Raw genomic sequence first — 17,345 nt, 5'->3', positions numbered from 1 at the left:
GTTAGGCTACGACTTTTGAGTGGCTTACAAATTTTAAAGAGTAATAAATTGTGACTAGGATCTATTGTTCTGTCATCACTTGAGAATGAGAAACAACGCTGAGAGCTCTTCTCTTGTAGAACTGGAATGCTGGAAAGCACTGAAAATCCAAAAATTAATGTTTTTTTTGGTAAGTACTCTTAATTGCCATTGCTAGTTAGGTGGCCAAAGGGTTTCAACCATTTTGTAACACTTCCTACAAATGCTGCAGTGCCACAAAACCCCACCGTTTCACTGCATGGTTTATACATCAGAATTTATGCTTTAAATATTATGACATACATCTTCAAAGTGTAGCCACGGTTGCACGGTACTTGTTTTTGCCATTAAAATCTGTTGCTTAGGAAATGACCCCCTTCTGCCATTGAAAGGCTCCAATGCGTAATTATTCTTAAGCAGTTACTAAAAGGTGAATTTAATGTGATGGGATGAAAATATTTAAAATGTATTGATGTTTAAGGGAGGAAAAACACATTTGTGCTGAAGTGAATACTGCCTGGTGTTACAGCCACCATGAGAAAAACACATGTAGTAAATGCTGTATAAAATTGAATATATCTTCATCTAATGTTAATTGCTTAATTTATTTTATTACTCAAGAAAAACCCAGCACAACAACTACTAATAAATGTGCACTAGCAAAACAGAATTAATATTGGAATTCAAGGAGAGTCATGAAACCAGCTCACCTACAATCCTTCTAAATACATGTCTAACTAAAACTGACATACAGTATTTCCAAATAGGTACAACTGGGAAAATCTGGAAAAAGACAGACTGTGAAATATAAGAAGAAAGCTCTTTTCTTTCATTCAGATCTAAATGTTTGGCCTTGTAACATTAAATGGGCAGAGATATTATTTAAACAAATGCATACCTAAGAGAAAAAAAATAATATCTTCATGTTGTTATTTATCTCAAAGATGCCTTATAGTAAGTACCATCTAGTTATACAGATCCACTGGCCAGGAGAATCTCCAAAGCACTTCCAGACTTTATTTTCAAAGCTTATACTACAGTCAGGACAATCTCTCTCAATAAAAAACACTCTAAAAACAATGGCTAATTATAAACCTAACCTATGTCTTTTACTCCCTCCAACAAGGATGGTGGGAAGCATATATTTTACTGCTATAGCATGATTCCAGCTTTTTCACATCTCCTTTCCCTAGCAGGCCTTGGTTTCATATTCTTCACTGCTAGTCTTGTACATGGGTATAGCTCTTCTTGCATGCCTAGAGTCTTTAAGAGACACTGCGTGCCCCTAGGGCCAAGACTGTTAGTGGTTTTCAAAACACTTCTGGGTTTCAGAAGGAAAGGTTTAAACTCAGACAATGGGACTTGAGCTCTCAAAGCTCCGGGGTCCTCTTGAACTTAGAAACTTTTAGAAATGAATTGCACCGTTAAGTCATGAAGAACCAGCAAATTGCTACAGAATTTGCACCTAATTTATATGGCAAATTTCCCATATTTCTAGAAACCACGACTGTCGCTCCTGGGAGCCTGGACACTGCAGGCAGAGACACCTGAAACTCCACATCAATGTCCCATTTCCCATCCATAATGTAACGAGATCCTGAACAACTTACTTTTATACAAGCCTTCTTAGAAATAAAAGCAAATAAGGAAATTCCCAATCAACCCCTTGGCAATCAATTTATTGATATACATCCTCTTAGCAACATGATAACTTGAAAGGGAACATATTTAGCAGTCATGCCAGCCATCTAATGCAAATGCTTTACAGCCTGAAAATACCAAATGACAAGACGCTACTTAACCAGGCTTAACAGCCCCCCAGCACACTTTTGCTGACAGCAAGAGACTGCTCAGTAGTACCAGGAACTTCCTTCTGCTTCCACCCGATAAGCAAACGTGCTGTACATAGTGCATTAATTTCCTTCACTGTATGACACAAAGCATTAATCACAACAGCTTGCTTCAACCACAATAAAATACTGCTCCAGATGCTTAACCTATGTAGATATCAAGCGCACGTATCTGCTGATGTTGCAAAAGCTCAGTCACATCCCAGCAATACAATACCTAAAAATACATTAGCTACGAGCAGGAACATGGGCAGCCTTTTAAGTCAAAATTGTGCAATCTAAGGCCCTTCTACAGTAAGCACACTGGGATTTGATTTTACCAGGTACCTGAAAAGCCATGTTGAAGAAGTTTAAAAAATTATATACAGTTCTTGCTTATTGTTTTCAAAACACTGAAATTTAGCTGCAACAGGTGTAGATAAAAGGCCACAATGGCAATCAGAGGAATGGAGAATTATGAGATGTCACAAGCATTTGACTAGTGCTGTGAAAGTTGAGAGACAGTACAACCATTCTTTAGAAATTCATTTAATTAGCTATAAGAGAAGAATAATTAAGTTAAAAGACAATGTTGTTGTACACTGGATGTGCACATATCATGAATACAGTCAGATGGGAACTTAGAAGAAGATACAATCATAAAATGAGTGAAAGTCTAGAACTGTCCAAACAGGGCAGTGGAAGCAAGAAGTCAGCTGCTGTACAAAGGCACATAGTTTCTATTTTATGAATTTGGATTTAAGTTTTCAAGGAAAAATCCCCAATTCTATTTAAAAGAACTTTTCAATGCATAAAAATTCTGTTTGCTAAGAAATTTCACTTTAACAACACTGGGAAATAGGTAATCATGGGAATTAAGCTTCAACAGAGAATTAATATAATCTTCAAGGAAACAGAGCATAAGAGATTTTTATAAAACTACCCTTTCTTCCCACATCACCCATAAAGTTAAGCATTTGCATTAGTGATTTACTACATCGAGGCCAGGACATTCTGCATGTTGCAAACATGAAATCTTACTCCCACAGCATAAATGTTCTTACTCTAGTGAAATGCAAGCAGTAAGTATAAGTTTGCATCTTGACATGTGTGACTGCACACAGGAAAAAAAAAGAAAAACGATATATATTTTGTCAAACTTTGTGAAAGATGCTTAGACAGGTAGGCCTTGTGGCTTTATAGCATACCTTAAAAGCAAAGATGTTTACCACTAACTTTGTTTCAGGCTTTTATAAAAGCCATTTTCTCTGGCAGTTTAAACAAGGACTATGTAGGCTTTAAAGTTCCAGTGGAAACAGAATAGCTTGGCTTACTTCGTAAAGATGCTGAACATGAATCCCTTTTTTTTTAGTGGGACACCTGAACATGAGATAGACTGTTTAATATAGAAGTACTACAGAAATGACAATGAAAGGGGACAGACCTTCACTATTTATGTGTACATTTGTCCCTAACCTCTCTGCAATCTGATTTTATAATAATGAAATAAGATAATGAACGGAGCTGGTCAGAAAGGCAGCTTATGGAAAGAAAACAATATACCTGTGTGCAGGCATGTGTGCACAAACACACACGCACACACACTAAGCAGCTGCAAATGTTCAAACTCTATAACAACCTGCAGAAAGTGATTTAACAATCAAGAAGGTAAGAAGGCTCGCAATTTATATCACCTAATTCTCGCAAACAAGCCTTTAAAGTCTCTACCACCACAAAGCACTTCGAATCACTGATTACTCACCAGAAGCAGTTAATCACAACTTTTACATTTCTTTATGGTATTTTCTTCGGTACTGGACCTGTATCTGTAATTTACTTCAAAGGAGTAGCTTCTCATTGGAAAGAAAGAACAAATACATATACCATGCTGTCAGATCTTCTGGCTTGTTTCTTGAACCAAAACTGCAAAACTGCTCCAAAAGTCCAATTATTTAATTGCATTGCTCTGGTACAACAGCGATGAAGTCACCCTTAGGCCACCTGTAACTCCCTTTCCCATCCTGCTGTTTATCATGTTACTGTATCACATCACTACCTCTGCTCTGTGTGCCTTGTTACACTACTCCTCTCTTCCCTACGCTGCTCTTCTATTTTTCAGTGTACCCCATTAATCCTGTGGAGTTGTTTAGCTGGGACCTCTTCCAGCCCACTTTGAAATGCAGGAGCATAAAGGAACATGTAGACAATGATCCTAAGCCCACCTCTCTTCTTGGAGCTGTTGGGCCCCGTTTTCTTTGAGAACTATGCTGGATGAAGGCCTGCAAGTGGAAGAAAAGAAGGTTATCAGGAGTAGTCAGCATGGATTCACCAAGGGGAAATCATGCCTGACCAATCTAATAGCTTTCTACGATGACATGACTGGCTGGGTAGACGAAGGGAGAGCCGTGGATGTTGTCTACCTTGACTTCAGCAAGGCTTTCGACACAGTCTCCCATGATATCCTCCTAGGGAAGCTCAGGAAGTGTGGGCTGGATGAGTGGTCGGTGAAGTGGATAGAGAACTGGCTGAATGGCAGAACTCATCAGCGGCGCCGAGTCTAGTTGGAGGCTGGTAACAAGTGGTGTCCCCCAGGGGTCAGTACTGGGCCCAGTCTTGTTTAACTTCTTCATCAACGACCTGGATGAAGAGTTAGAATGTACCCTCAGCAAGTTTGCTGATGACACCAAACTGGGAGGAACTGCACCTGGGGAGGAACAACCTCATGCACCAGTACAGGCTTGGGGTGGACCTGCTGGAGAGCAGCTCTGCGGAGAGGGACCTGGGTGTCCTGGTGGACGACAGGTTAACCATGAGCTAGCAGTGTGCCCTGGCTGCCAAGAAAGCCAATGGGATCCCGGGGTGCATCAAGAAGAGTGTGGCCAGCAGGACGAGGGAGGTTCTCCTTCCCCTCTACACTGCCCTAGTGAGGCCTCATCTGGAGTACTGTGTCCAGTTCTGGGCTCCCCAGTTCAAGAAAGATGAAGAGCTACTGAAGAGAGTCCAGCGGAGGGCTACGAGGATGATGAGGGGACTGGAACATCTCCCCTACGAGGAGAGGCTGAGGGAGCTGGGCTTGTTCAGCCTGAAGAAGAGAAGGCTGAGAGGGGACGTTATAAATGCTTACAAATATCTGAAGGGTGGGTGTCAGGAAGATGGGGCCAAGCTCTTTTCAGTGGTGCCCAGTGACAGGACAAGGGGCAATGGGCACAAACTGAGGCACAGGAAGTTCCGTCTGAACATGAGGAAGAACTTCTTCCCTCTGAGGGTGACCGAGCACTGGAACAGGCTGCCCAGGGAGGTTGTGGAGTCTCCTTCTCTGGAGATATTCAAGACCCGCCTGGACAAGGTCCTGTGCAGCTTGCTGTAGGTGACCCTGCTTTGGCAGGAGGGTTGGACTAGATGACCCACAGAGGTCCCTTCCAACCCCTACTATTCTGTGATTCTGTGATTCTGCTACCCTCTCATCTATTTTAGCTGCTGGCCTGGGTGCCCTACAGTTTCCACCGGCTCTTTTAACTGACAGCACCGGGGCCATTCCAAACATCCTACTCCCATCCCTACCTCTCCACTGACTTTGTCCCCAGCAAATAAGGGGACATAAGCAATGCCACCACAAGAAATATAGCAGAATAACAGAGCAGCAGAGGTGGCAAGTTAAGGCCAACAAGTTCATGGGTGTGTAACAGCGCACCACATCTAACTGTGGTTTGAACATCCACAGGTCTACAGAAAATAACATCTCTGCTCAGTGGCCCAAGTGAGTGGCAGGGAAAGCGTCTCTGAAGCTTTGCACTTTGGCCTGCCATCCCTGCAATTCAGCCTACGAACAGTCCTTTCCAACATCAGCAAGCCTGCGCAACAATCCCTTTTATGAAATACCATATTAAAAGGTTAAATCATTATTTTGAATATGCACTGTTATATTTTGGTGACATTTTACAGACACGCAGCATTTGTTTGCAATTATTCTATGAGTGTAGGATTGAGCCACACCTACACTTCATTTAATATACAGTGAATTGCATTCCCAGCTCGGAGCAGATGTACAGAAAATACTGTGTCCCCATGTCATTCCTGATTAGCCAATTCCTGTAATTTTAAGGCAGTAAGCTTGGGATCTGCACTGGGGTCTGATTAGCAGAATGGGCCAGTTACCGCAGCTCAGCCACCAGACAGAGTGCTATATAAGAGCTGGTGTCTGCAGCATGGAGGTGACCTGCAGGTTGTGCCAGCTTTGTCAGAATTTGCTGGACCCCAGTGCACAGGTTGGAATCAGAAAAAACAACAAACCAACCACATGAAAGGAATTTACTCTCTATGACCCGCCTTTCCCTTCTGAAACTCAGCATTTTCTGTGAGAACTGATTCCATAAGATCACATCCAGGAAGAGGGACACCCACAGAAGGGCAAGTGCCTGCAGCAAATGTGTGCATCAACATAAGTTAGGGTAAGCTGGAGGTTTCCCACAAATCCTACCTGGAGGTTGCTAGCAAACAGCATTACAGCTCCCTTCTTTCTGAGGTTTCTTTCATGCTTCCTTCTTATTGCTAGTCAGAACGCGATTTCATTTTGACTTTGGTGTTCTGCTAGCACACCCCCTTCTAATAAATCCGCTACTTGGTTTATATGAAGTGCCAATATTTGCGTAATAAGAATGATCTTTACGGTACCAGACTTCCCTGTTGCTGATGTGAAATTAGGTAAGCACAGAGCAATATCTTTGCACAGATGAGAGAGGAGGTCACAACATGTTTTCATCTACTTGTGCTAGTATTCTCACTGACATCAAAAGACAGTTTGCATAAGCATGACAAAGAAGCAGGATTTAACTCTCCATCAGAACCTCTGGAAACACAAAATTTGATTTGACTAGAAAAACAAAAGCCTTATGAGAAAAATTAGTGTTTGCCTTGAGATAACATCAATCATGGCATGAAGAGCCACCAGTTTCCGTCAGGAAGTCATCTAGGTCAGAAGGTTTCCAGGGAGATGGGCAGGAGTGCCTTCAGTTAACCTCCAGACTTTTGGGAAAGATGCCTTTGTGTTTCCTCTGGATCTGAAGTCTCTGGGCCAAACCAATTTTTTTTGTATCAGTTCTGTTTTTCAGGATATTCCCATGCCCCTAAAATTTCTAAGGTATAAACACATTAAAAGGTGGGGTAATCATTAGGATATGTGGATTGGAATAAAACATGATCCAGACACAAGTTCAATACTATTTTAAGACTTGTGGTGGTAGCAAAAATCTGCAGAGATTTGAGCAGGAGTTCTCTCGCTGGTTTTGGCAAAATGCCCAGTTAAGCCCTGACAACAGTGGAGATATTCAAAAGGGATTGTCTGTGATTATGGCATGAAACACACTCAGCTACTCTCACATCTTACTAGGTGTACTACTTTATCAGAAAGCAGAGGGCTGGACTATCACTATTATTAAATGACACAATTATCATCATATTAGTGTCAATGCCACCAATTGTTTCTTTAAATTTCACATTTCAGATGCCGGTAAATAGCCATTGTGTTAGCTGAAGTTTACATACCAGAGCAACTGTTCTAAACTATCAATTACACATACTGAAAACTAAATGCTGAAACCAGCCCCATCCTTCCTGAGTTGATCCCAACCAAATACATCTAAAAATGAACCACACGATCTCTCGCAGGCTTGTACAGTCCAAAAGCAGGTAGCTGGAAATGCCGTTTGATTCTGAACCAAACTTAGCTCTAGCATGCAGATAAAGGATGACTGAGTCATTGTTTCAAATTAGAAACAGAGTGCAGTGAGAATATAAAAACCACTGACCTTTCTTTGCTAGATTATTGTTGGGTTCATACTTCTCAATCAGTTGTTGAACTTGTTCTTGTTTTAATGGTGGATAGAGGATTTCATTTAATCGTGGATCACGTTGCTTAAAATTTATAAATTCCATCATCTGATCAACAGTAAGGTATGGTTTGCTCTTGGCACCACTAGAGAAAAATTAAAGCAACAGCAAAGCCATTAAAATATGTTTCCTTGATGTCTTGTTCAATGTTCTGTAATTTCCCAGGGAAATCGAAACAAGATTCAAGCTAGCGTATAACAAAAACATTGTCCTACTGTGTCTCTAGACTAATTTACTTTGCCTGCATGTAACAACAAACTTTCTTCATCAAATATCTAGGAGTACGATTTTTAAAAGCATTCAGCATTATTGGCATCAATGGGAAGAGTCAGAGCAATGCTAAAAGCTTTTCACTCCTCCGAATTCCTGGAACTAAGCAATTAAAAGAAGTAAAAGAGAAAACGATGCGGAATTCCATCCTGAGCTTGCCACAAACACTCTGCTGGCATTCCTGGCCCAACTATTTGCTTTTGCTGCTGAATAACAGCATCCCTGGCTTCATTATTCCAGTATTTGCCTGAGTTTTTGTTTTTTTTTTTTAATAAACCTGATAAAAAATGCTAGGCACTCTGCAAAGCAAGCAAAAAGATGTCTATCTAGAGCAGAGTTTGGGTACAATTTGTACCCAGATGGAGCTCCAGGAAGCCTCCAAGCCAGGTGATGTGCTCAGGGCTGTCTACAGCACTTGGGACTGGCCTCCTCCTACTCTGCAAGAGAGTGACAGAAAGTCTACCCCTGGGTTCAATGGGAGCAAACTAGGTCACAGCTGAGTGCCACCAAAACCTCAACCTTAGAGAAAATAAGCACAAAAGGAGTATGTGAGCACATCCATGTTGCAAAGATAAATTCACTAATTGCTTTGGCAGTCTTGGGATGTATTTTGGAAATTACTTTGCTTTCATATTGCTTCATGTTCTGACTCCATTGATCAGGCTCTGCTGAAAGTGGGAAGCAGAAGGACTTGCTGCAAGGGGTAGAATCAACATGAGTTATGCAGTTTGTAACTGAACGTATGAAATCCGTTGTAGCGGGCTGCTAATTCAGTTTCACAGTGTGAATTCATGATGCACAAATCCTAAAAGTTGCTGCATTTTTCGGAACTCCTAATTAAACTTTTGGGGTGATTATACATATTCTTACGCCTATTGCACGCTGTTACTGCTTATCACTCTTCTTCCTTTGCCTTCCTGGAAGCCTAAACTATCCTAATCCATACAGAAAAACAAGACCCAGCAGTTCTGCTCCTGTAGGAACAAATCACTTTAAAACTCTGGCCATTAGAAACAGGGACGCAAAAGCTTGGGAGAGAACGAACCCTTGATCTGAGGTTAAATAACAGCTCTGCTTGACATTGAAATCTGTTCTTGGCAATCACTGCATGGTGCTGTAGTCTAAATAACCTACTTTGCCATCCCCATCCCAGAAAATCAGTGCAGGGTGGAAAATAAAGAAATAAATAAATGAGCGTATTTTCTTACAACTCAGAAAAGATGTGGTCGATCTCAGGCCGAGGGCAGAGGTTGTTTAAGAACACCCTGTACACGTCTGGTGTGAAGTCGTCTTGAGGGATCGAATCATTCTGCAAAATGGGAAAAAATAGTAAAAGAACAACACAGTACTTTCGTACGCTCTTTGTAAACAGATCGCTTGCTACTGTGCTGCTTTTGATTTGCTTCCTGCAACCTAAAGGAGCCCAAATTTTGAAGAATAATGAATTCCCCTGGACAACAGAGTAGCTTAAAGAATACCTCTTCAACAAAAATACAAATATGTTCATCATATTAGTTTCCACAAGGCAAATTTATTTCTTTCTCTGAGCACCTGTGAAGAAGAAAGAGAGGGCATCTCTCCATCTAACCCCATTACCTATAGCATAAATAGGTATAGCAATCCTGATGAAGCCTCCGAGCCCAATCGCAGCAGCGTGGCTGACCAGTGGTGCCAGGCCTGCACGCTCCAGCAAGCAAAATGGCAGCGTTCTATTGCACGAGCACATCACTCATCTTTCCAAAGCTTTCAAAGAACCAGGGAACAAATTGGGTCACCGACTCATCATTAATACACTTGTTCTGTGACAGCAGCAGCAATGTTTCCTTTTCTTTCCTGAAGATACATGTTCAAGATACCACAATTCTGGGCAAGCCTCATGCAATGTAGCTCTTCCATACCTCTTTGCCCCAAACACTCAGTGTAATGCATTTGGCAACTCAATTTCTTTTACAGAAATTGATAAAAATGCTCTCCTATAGAAGAGATACCAGCATTTTTTTCTTACATTTTATAAAATTTAGAACAATTTACATTTAATCCTCCTTCTAGATGACGCCTTCCTCATCCCTATTATACTTGCTGGCTTTTCTCTGAAAAAAATAGAATTACTGTTTTTAACTGGAGCGAATTAGTGGACTGGATAAGGAAAACAGTCCTTTGCATGAAAGCTCAAGAGCCCTCCTCCCACTTGCACGTGCTGCCTTCAAGCTCCTGAGTTTTTGCAGCAAGAGCTGCTTCTTTAGTGGGGCTGGGAAGAAATGAGGACCCCAACAAAGGTGCAAAGTTTTTTTCCACACAGAACAGTAACAGTGTGCTCACTGGCTTCTGCCTTTGCATTAGTGCACTGAGAAAGGAAAACGGCACAGAAGCTTGTATTTTGTGCAGAGAAAACCTTATAAAGGAACAAGAAAAAGGAAAACACAAAAAGCATGAAATGCAAATACTGAAAATCTGATTTTTTTGTTTCTTTCACACAAGCTACCTTTGTCAAAAGCTGTAACACATAGTCTCTGGAAGCACCATGGACGCGTGTGATGCCTCTCCACAGCTCCAAAATAATGCCCAAATCTGATGAACTGGAGAAGGAAAATTGTAACTTGGAAACAAAGCCATTTGCTTTTAACGCCGTTGAACCTGGTCATCTCAGAAGCAAGATGCTAACAGCGCAAATCATTGCTTTTATTTATTCCGCCTGTTTAACACCGTTGCCAAGGGAACTGGCAGTGTCGATTCAAGCCTTTGTTAGACGGAAGGAAACTTCTGTGTATTTTTCCTGCTTTAGGTTAAAATAAATAAATAAATGCCACAGGCGTCACTTTATCTCTCCTTTTAATCTATGAAACTCGCAGAGGCCAGAGAGGGTTTCGTATTGTGACCATTGTTCAGTGTTTCTGTCCACAAGCGTGGATTGAACCTGACCCAGCTCACACTCAAACTGAGCTGGACCATTTCCCTGCTCCGCCTGGGTATCCAGCTCCAAGCTTCAGTGGTCTGAGGTCACCAGTCCTTAGACCCTTGTGCCTTCCTTTTTTTTTGGCAGACTATGCAAGCAGCTGCAGGGTGAACTGGTTCCAAACACACCCAGCCAAAACAACCCTGTGCACTTCACCGTGGGATCAGTTCGCTAAGCCATGTAACTCGACAATGGCACAACTGCTAAATCCAGTGCAAGGGTGGGTGGAGAACCCACCTGAAGTTTCCTGAATTTCAGGGATGGAAATAGCCATATACCTGAAGTTCAAGGATGGAAATAGCTCTTTTCGGCAACAGCCGTTGGCGACACAGAACTACATGTGAAACTGCACCTACTACACTGATAAATTTGCACATGCGGTGCTTTCTGTTGAGAGTAGAACTGCTGATACTTGCATTTTCCTAAAGGCTGGGATTCATAAAGCTTGTGAATTTTCTTGTTACAGCCAGGACCCCAGTCACCTCTGCTCCCTGTACCTATAACCCTTATTCAGCAGGCTACTGCCTCTCAGCCAGCACTTCTCCTAAGGGCATTTTAAACGTTGATTCTGTAATTACCACAGAATTACAGTCTCCCATTGACCTAATATATTTTTTCCTTCACAGGGGATTTGAAAATACTGAACAGAATGTGGGTCTTTTCCAATAACCTGAGATGCAGGCTTTTATTTGCCACTCCAATTAAGAAAACATACCGCGGTTTCCCAACATGTATCTCCAAACGCCTGTCTACAAAGGAGATAACCAACACAAGTCTTCAGGCATAAGTACAGAACCTTTTAATAAATTATTACCTACCAGTAACATAATCGGTGGGCTATGAAACACAAAGATTTAGATGAGAGACGAAAGCCTTGCTGCAAGCATTTGCCAAACTCAGACAACTATATTTGGACTCCAAAAGCCTGTCTGCCGAAAGGGATTAAAATACACTGCCCCCTTCCTCAGCCTGGTCTGAGCCATCCACATTTCAGTGGAACCACCCACACACCTTATGTTCTCATCTCTTTTTTGAGACCAAAGAACAAATCACAAACTTTCTGTACCACATAAGAGCATCCCTCATTTCCAGCTTTGCTGAATATTGGCATTCAACTTTATTCTGTGTTTAAGACTCTCTACTAATTTCAAGCACTGTTGATTTATGTCTGGTAACCTGTCTGCTTTTATAACATCTGTATCTAGTCTGTTATATATTCGGCAGCACAACAGCTAATACAGATTATTTGCACAGATGGGACTCAATAGCTGGTTGTTTTATTTTAAGTTAACAGTCAAACTCACTGGTGCTTCATTGTGAACCTCTACATTAACTGGAAGGCAGAAACCAGTCTTCACAGACAGTCGACTAAAATAAAGCTCTTCAAACTCTATTTTAGGCACCTTTGACTAAAACTAAAACAAATAAAAACACCCAACAATAACAAAAAGCACCCTGCCTTCCCCAAAAGTAGCCAAGACTTAAAAAAAAAACCAACATAGGTGAAATACATGCCAAACTCAAAACCTCATTGGCGTATTTTAAAACTTCATTTCAATATTTATTTCAACATTCGCCTGCTTTGAGATCCACTAGGTGCTAAATGATGCCAAAAATCAGATCACACAGGGTTTGGCCTTGCAAGACCCTACATGTGCCAGGTCCAACCCAAAAATACATAAATAAATAAATAAATCCATGCTTTGAAAATGTGCTTGACTTGAGGTCCATGGGTCATCCCCCTGCAGCCACACTCAACTGCTCAGCCGAATCTGGGCTGGAGCGCTCAGCGCTCTAGAGTCTCCATCCCTTATTAAGGTCTCTAAATATGAAATAGTTTATTTTTGGCACTTCTGGGGAGCCTCTCTGGTGCTATTCTTCTATAGCAGGATGAAGGCAATTATCCAGGCAATGAGAACTCTTCCTCCTCTCGTACTAAATGCAGAGCCTACACATTGTCCCATGAGATGTCCTGGCAAGCACACACAGAGGGAAATTGCTAAAGAGCAGGGCTAGCAGATGCTGAAGTTTGTACTGTCACAGACAAGTCCATGCAGTGATACTATCCCCTGGCAGCACAGCTCCAGCTGCCCTATGCTCAGGTCACTGTGTAAGATGCATGATGGACTGTCCCAGCTTTGAAGCTATGAATCAGAAAGAGTGAGAAATGCTGATTTGGCATCCTCTTACGCATGACTGCGAATTTCATTTTGTGTTTTAGGGTCATCCACAGGTTCTGGGAGGTGCAGCAAAACATCCCATGAAACTCTTGGCCAACAAGCCCCGTATCTTCCTAGAGCAATGAGAAGTATGGAAACTTGGGGAGCAAAACTTTAGAGGGATCTTCATGAGGTATGAATACGAAAAACCAAAAAGCCTAAGCTGTTAATGTCCATGAGAGACTTTCACGAGTTCTCTGAATAATTTGGTGTGGTTTTACTGAGGACGATTCCCCGATATTCATGTCTTGCATGCTGCTTGGAGTCCAGTGCTCTTCAAGGCTTTACCAGAACACCACTTCTCCTGCAGTACAATGGGGCAGAAAAGCTGGAAGTTGAAGTTAAGAATCTTACTTGTTCAAATAAACAGGAACACAAAGGAAAAGAGCTGTAGTTGAAAAATTGATTTTCTTCTACTCCATTACCTCTACCAGATTCAGAGTTTCATGCTTCTTAAGCACTTAGCTTCTAAAATATTTTTTGCAAGACGATCAACACAGTTGTCTTTATTGCATGAAGCACATTTCTCTTTTGTCCCAACCAGAGAAAGGCTTTACTTCGTACTATGAATAATTTTCAAGATGGTATCCCAGCAACAAGTATACAGCAAGGTCTATGTAAAATTGACTGTACTCAAGTAAATTGCAGAAAAACATTGCAGTTTCTTTGAGGGACTCCAGTGATGTTTAGATCTTTTTTTCCTGAGATATGTAGTAAAGAGAAGCAATAAATCAACTGATTTAAAAAGCAATGCTTCCATGATTTTCTCCACATCTTACCTTGTTTGCTAACAATTAAATGAAAACCTCACAATCTTACTTCAGTTGAGATTGTTATACTCTTTTATACCTAACTTTACAGACATTCTTTGGAATTGCAAGGAATTAAGCTCCCAAATCTACAAAGAAAGGTCTCACTGGTAAGGGGTATCTGAGGTTTGGCTCATGAAGCTTTTGCCCCACTATTCTTCTGGAGCCGTAGGAACTGGATCTATTAAGAAACCATTGGGGTAGCAAAGGTTGAGCAAGTATCACAGCACAGGGTGTTGTAGTAGAGGAGATGCAGTCTCTCCTCTGCTGCAGGTCGGTTCTGCCCCACCTCTTGGACCTCCAAAGGTAGGATTTATCCTGCAAGAAGCTTCCTGGAGGAGAATCTCCACCTGGGTGGAAAGACTAAAAGGACATCTTCACTCCAGTATTAACTAGAACTGCCCACTCGAGCTCATTCCTCTTGAAAAAAGCCTTCCTCAGGGTGAGATACCATCCCTCAAATGCTCTGGGTTGAGGAGAGCTTCTGGATTAGCAGCATACAATGGCTGCATCCCTGTAGCATTAATACAGCATTTCAACATTTACTCCATGCACCTTTTAGATAAGCTACAGAAAGTTTAAACTGTCACTTAACTCAAGCTATAGGGTTTTTTTCTTTTTCCTTTTTTGAGAAGGAAACAGATTACACCATTAGCTACACCTCAAGCTAACACTGCTCTGAAATGCCTTGAAATTGTGTTAACAGTCACCAATTCTGAAAATATTCTCCCAGGATTCCTCCAGGAGAGGTCACACAACCTCCTGCCCTTTCCTTTAATCCATTCACACTTCTTCCAGGCACTCCTGTTCCCTACACAACTTCAAATCAAAGGTACTCAGATTTGCAAATGGGTATCGGGAACTTCTGTGTGGGAAAGAAAGACCTGCTGCTGAGGACCTATCCAGAAGCCAAGCCAGCACAGCATGATCAGCCTTGAACAAATTGTCCTCAATAGAGAGAAAACACTGCTGAATACAAGCAACACTCTGTAAGGGCCAAGAATAAATTCAGATGCTTACCCTGGAAGATGGAAGATTACAAGCTTCTAATGCGGTCTCTACTCGTTTTCTGTCAGCGGAAAACAAGCGGTATATGCTGCAAAATGAAGACAAACCAGAGCGAATTGGCTTAAAGACACACCGTGATGGCCCAAGTGGCGTACAGACTGAATATCACTTCCCAGACTATCACATCTTTAGCTATTTATTTCCCTTTGGCTGACTGCTCAGTAACACAAGCAAGTTTAATGATGCCCACAATGAGTTTAACTCTACCCAGACAAGTCCCTGTTACAGGAAATAGTTATTTGAAAAAGTCATCACTGCTGGCTTCATATTACCCCAGTGATACACAATTTGAACACATTTATCCTCACAACATGTCTCTGACATCTCAAACATATATTCACACTAAAAAGTCAGAGAAGAATGTGGCAAGGAAGGGGAACAAAACTTACTTCTTCAGAGGAATGCGCCCTTCTGGAGTCACCTGCAGCTTAAGTTTTGTGTAACTGTGGAGAGAAAAGCATCCTGTTTTATTTTTACAGCATTTTCAAGTACCTCCCCACCAACTTTACAGCTCAATGACATTGTTCTGATGATGTGGCAAGCCCCACTCAGCTCTTTTACCCAATATGAAAACCTGTTGGGATACCATTAATCAGCACATATCTTTTTCATCAACAGTAATGCACCTGTAGTGTCAAATACTGTCTGTCTTGCAACAGGACATTGCAAATACCATTAATGCACAAATTTATCATTCCCCCCGCTGCAAGCTCCTTCTCACCCAGGCTGCCTGCCAGTCTACCGGCAGACTGAATTGTGGCACACAGGCTACACAACTTGACTGGAAAGGTGGCTGTACTCCTCCCTCTACCAGGGGCTGAAATTTTCCCTGAATGTGGCACGCCAACATGCCTGTCTTCCTAAGTCCTCCTCATCATGCTTCTGTGAAGGTTACTCTGTTATCACTCCTCAGCTGAAAGGAAGTCAAATTGCTGCCAACTGAAATGTCTCCACACCAGCAAAAGTGTCAGTATATTTGGCAGCCCTGGGCAAGCCCAAGACGTTTCCAATGTGAAGCAATATGAAAATTACATGCTGAAATAATCTACAGACAGGCAGTTATGCCACTTTTGAACTGTGTATTTAGAGCATCTCAATATCTCAGAACCTGTGATTTCTCTTGCATGCTCATTTATGCAGCAGGATGGAGATGTATCTCTCTTTGTCCAAATCTTTCAACACACTGATTCAAAGCCTACTGAAACAGGAGTTTTATCTGGTAGCTTTAACGAGAAGCAGTTGGGCCTACAGCTGTTTTCTGATGATCCTCCTGGTATGCTAGGACTACTGGCTACCAGCATAATGTCTACCAGCAGCAGCCTGTAAAGAGCACAACTTTTTGAGTGCTTCAACTTTTCCACTCAAATATAATTAAAACTATAAATGAGTTTTTCAGTAATACAATCTGGTGAAAAATGTAGCAACATTTAAGTATCTCAGAGGAATATTTATTTTTTGAACTATTTCACTTTACCCACTGGCCTACCAAAATTAAAAGAAAGTGCATGCTTCAAATAAGCTTTCCTCCTCTTCCCAACTGAAAATGTCATTAGCAACCACTTCAAAAACAAAGTATGTGCTAATATCCCTAACTAGGATAGGAACATTTTTACTAATTGTTGTCTCCTCATATGCATCTTCTGGAAATTGAACTCTCATGTGCTACCGTGTCACCAGTGAAAAATATTAACCCCTCTGCCCCCAGCTCCCAACACTAACCTAATTAAAAAGAAAAAAAAAAAAAAATCATCACATCAGTTCGCTAAAAACTTTTCTTTTATTTAGACTTCTATTTTTTGAAACTTTTGAGTACCTTCTGGTCGCATTTAATGTTTTCCTCTACAGCCAAGACAGCTAGAAATAAAAGAAAATACGAGAAAAAAAAAGGGGATTTTGAACTTCAGTTAGAGCAATCTAAAAACGTTGGCTGAAGAACAGTCAACCTCCACCAGTACTTGCCACCTTTTTTCCTCCCAGATTCTTTCTTACACATGGAACACTGTTTCTTCCCCTACAGCCATTATCCATCCACCTGAGAAAACCAAGCATGTTACCCCTGTTAAAAAAGCTTGGTACGAGATAGTCCCCATCCATAGCAGCTGAATGGACTCCTTTTAGTAGTGGAGTGCTGAGTCCAAGAACGACAAAATCTGGACGTAACTGTCCTGGGTTTGGCCAGGACAGGGTTAATTTTCACCGGACTCCAGGAAGGGGCACAGCTGGGGGGGCTGACCCAACCTGGCCAAACAGAGCAGGGTATTCCATACCATGTGCCCTCATGCTGGGTTCTGGT

General features: G+C 41.6%; 1 protein-coding gene across 5 annotated transcripts in view; it reads right to left on the bottom strand.

The window, feature by feature from the left end:
• The window catches only part of PLCB1 (phospholipase C beta 1), a 425,067-nt gene that overhangs the window by 135,027 nt on the left and 272,695 nt on the right, over positions 1 to 17,345 (bottom strand). For all 5 annotated transcript variants that reach the window (XM_075413467.1, XM_075413470.1, XM_075413466.1 and 2 more), the window contains exons 6-9: positions 15,442 to 15,495; positions 15,005 to 15,080; positions 9,212 to 9,312; positions 7,652 to 7,818 (exon numbers count right to left, since the gene is read on the bottom strand). In XM_075413467.1, coding sequence (XP_075269582.1) covers positions 7,652 to 7,818; positions 9,212 to 9,312; positions 15,005 to 15,080; positions 15,442 to 15,495 — 398 coding nt within the window. The remainder of the gene's footprint in view (positions 1 to 7,651; positions 7,819 to 9,211; positions 9,313 to 15,004; positions 15,081 to 15,441; positions 15,496 to 17,345) is intronic.

This window comes from Opisthocomus hoazin, chromosome 2 (assembly GCF_030867145.1).
Source record: "Opisthocomus hoazin isolate bOpiHoa1 chromosome 2, bOpiHoa1.hap1, whole genome shotgun sequence".
In the NCBI taxonomy this organism is placed as follows: Eukaryota; Metazoa; Chordata; class Aves; order Opisthocomiformes; family Opisthocomidae; genus Opisthocomus; species Opisthocomus hoazin.
This window is presented reverse-complemented; position numbering and strand designations above follow the sequence as displayed.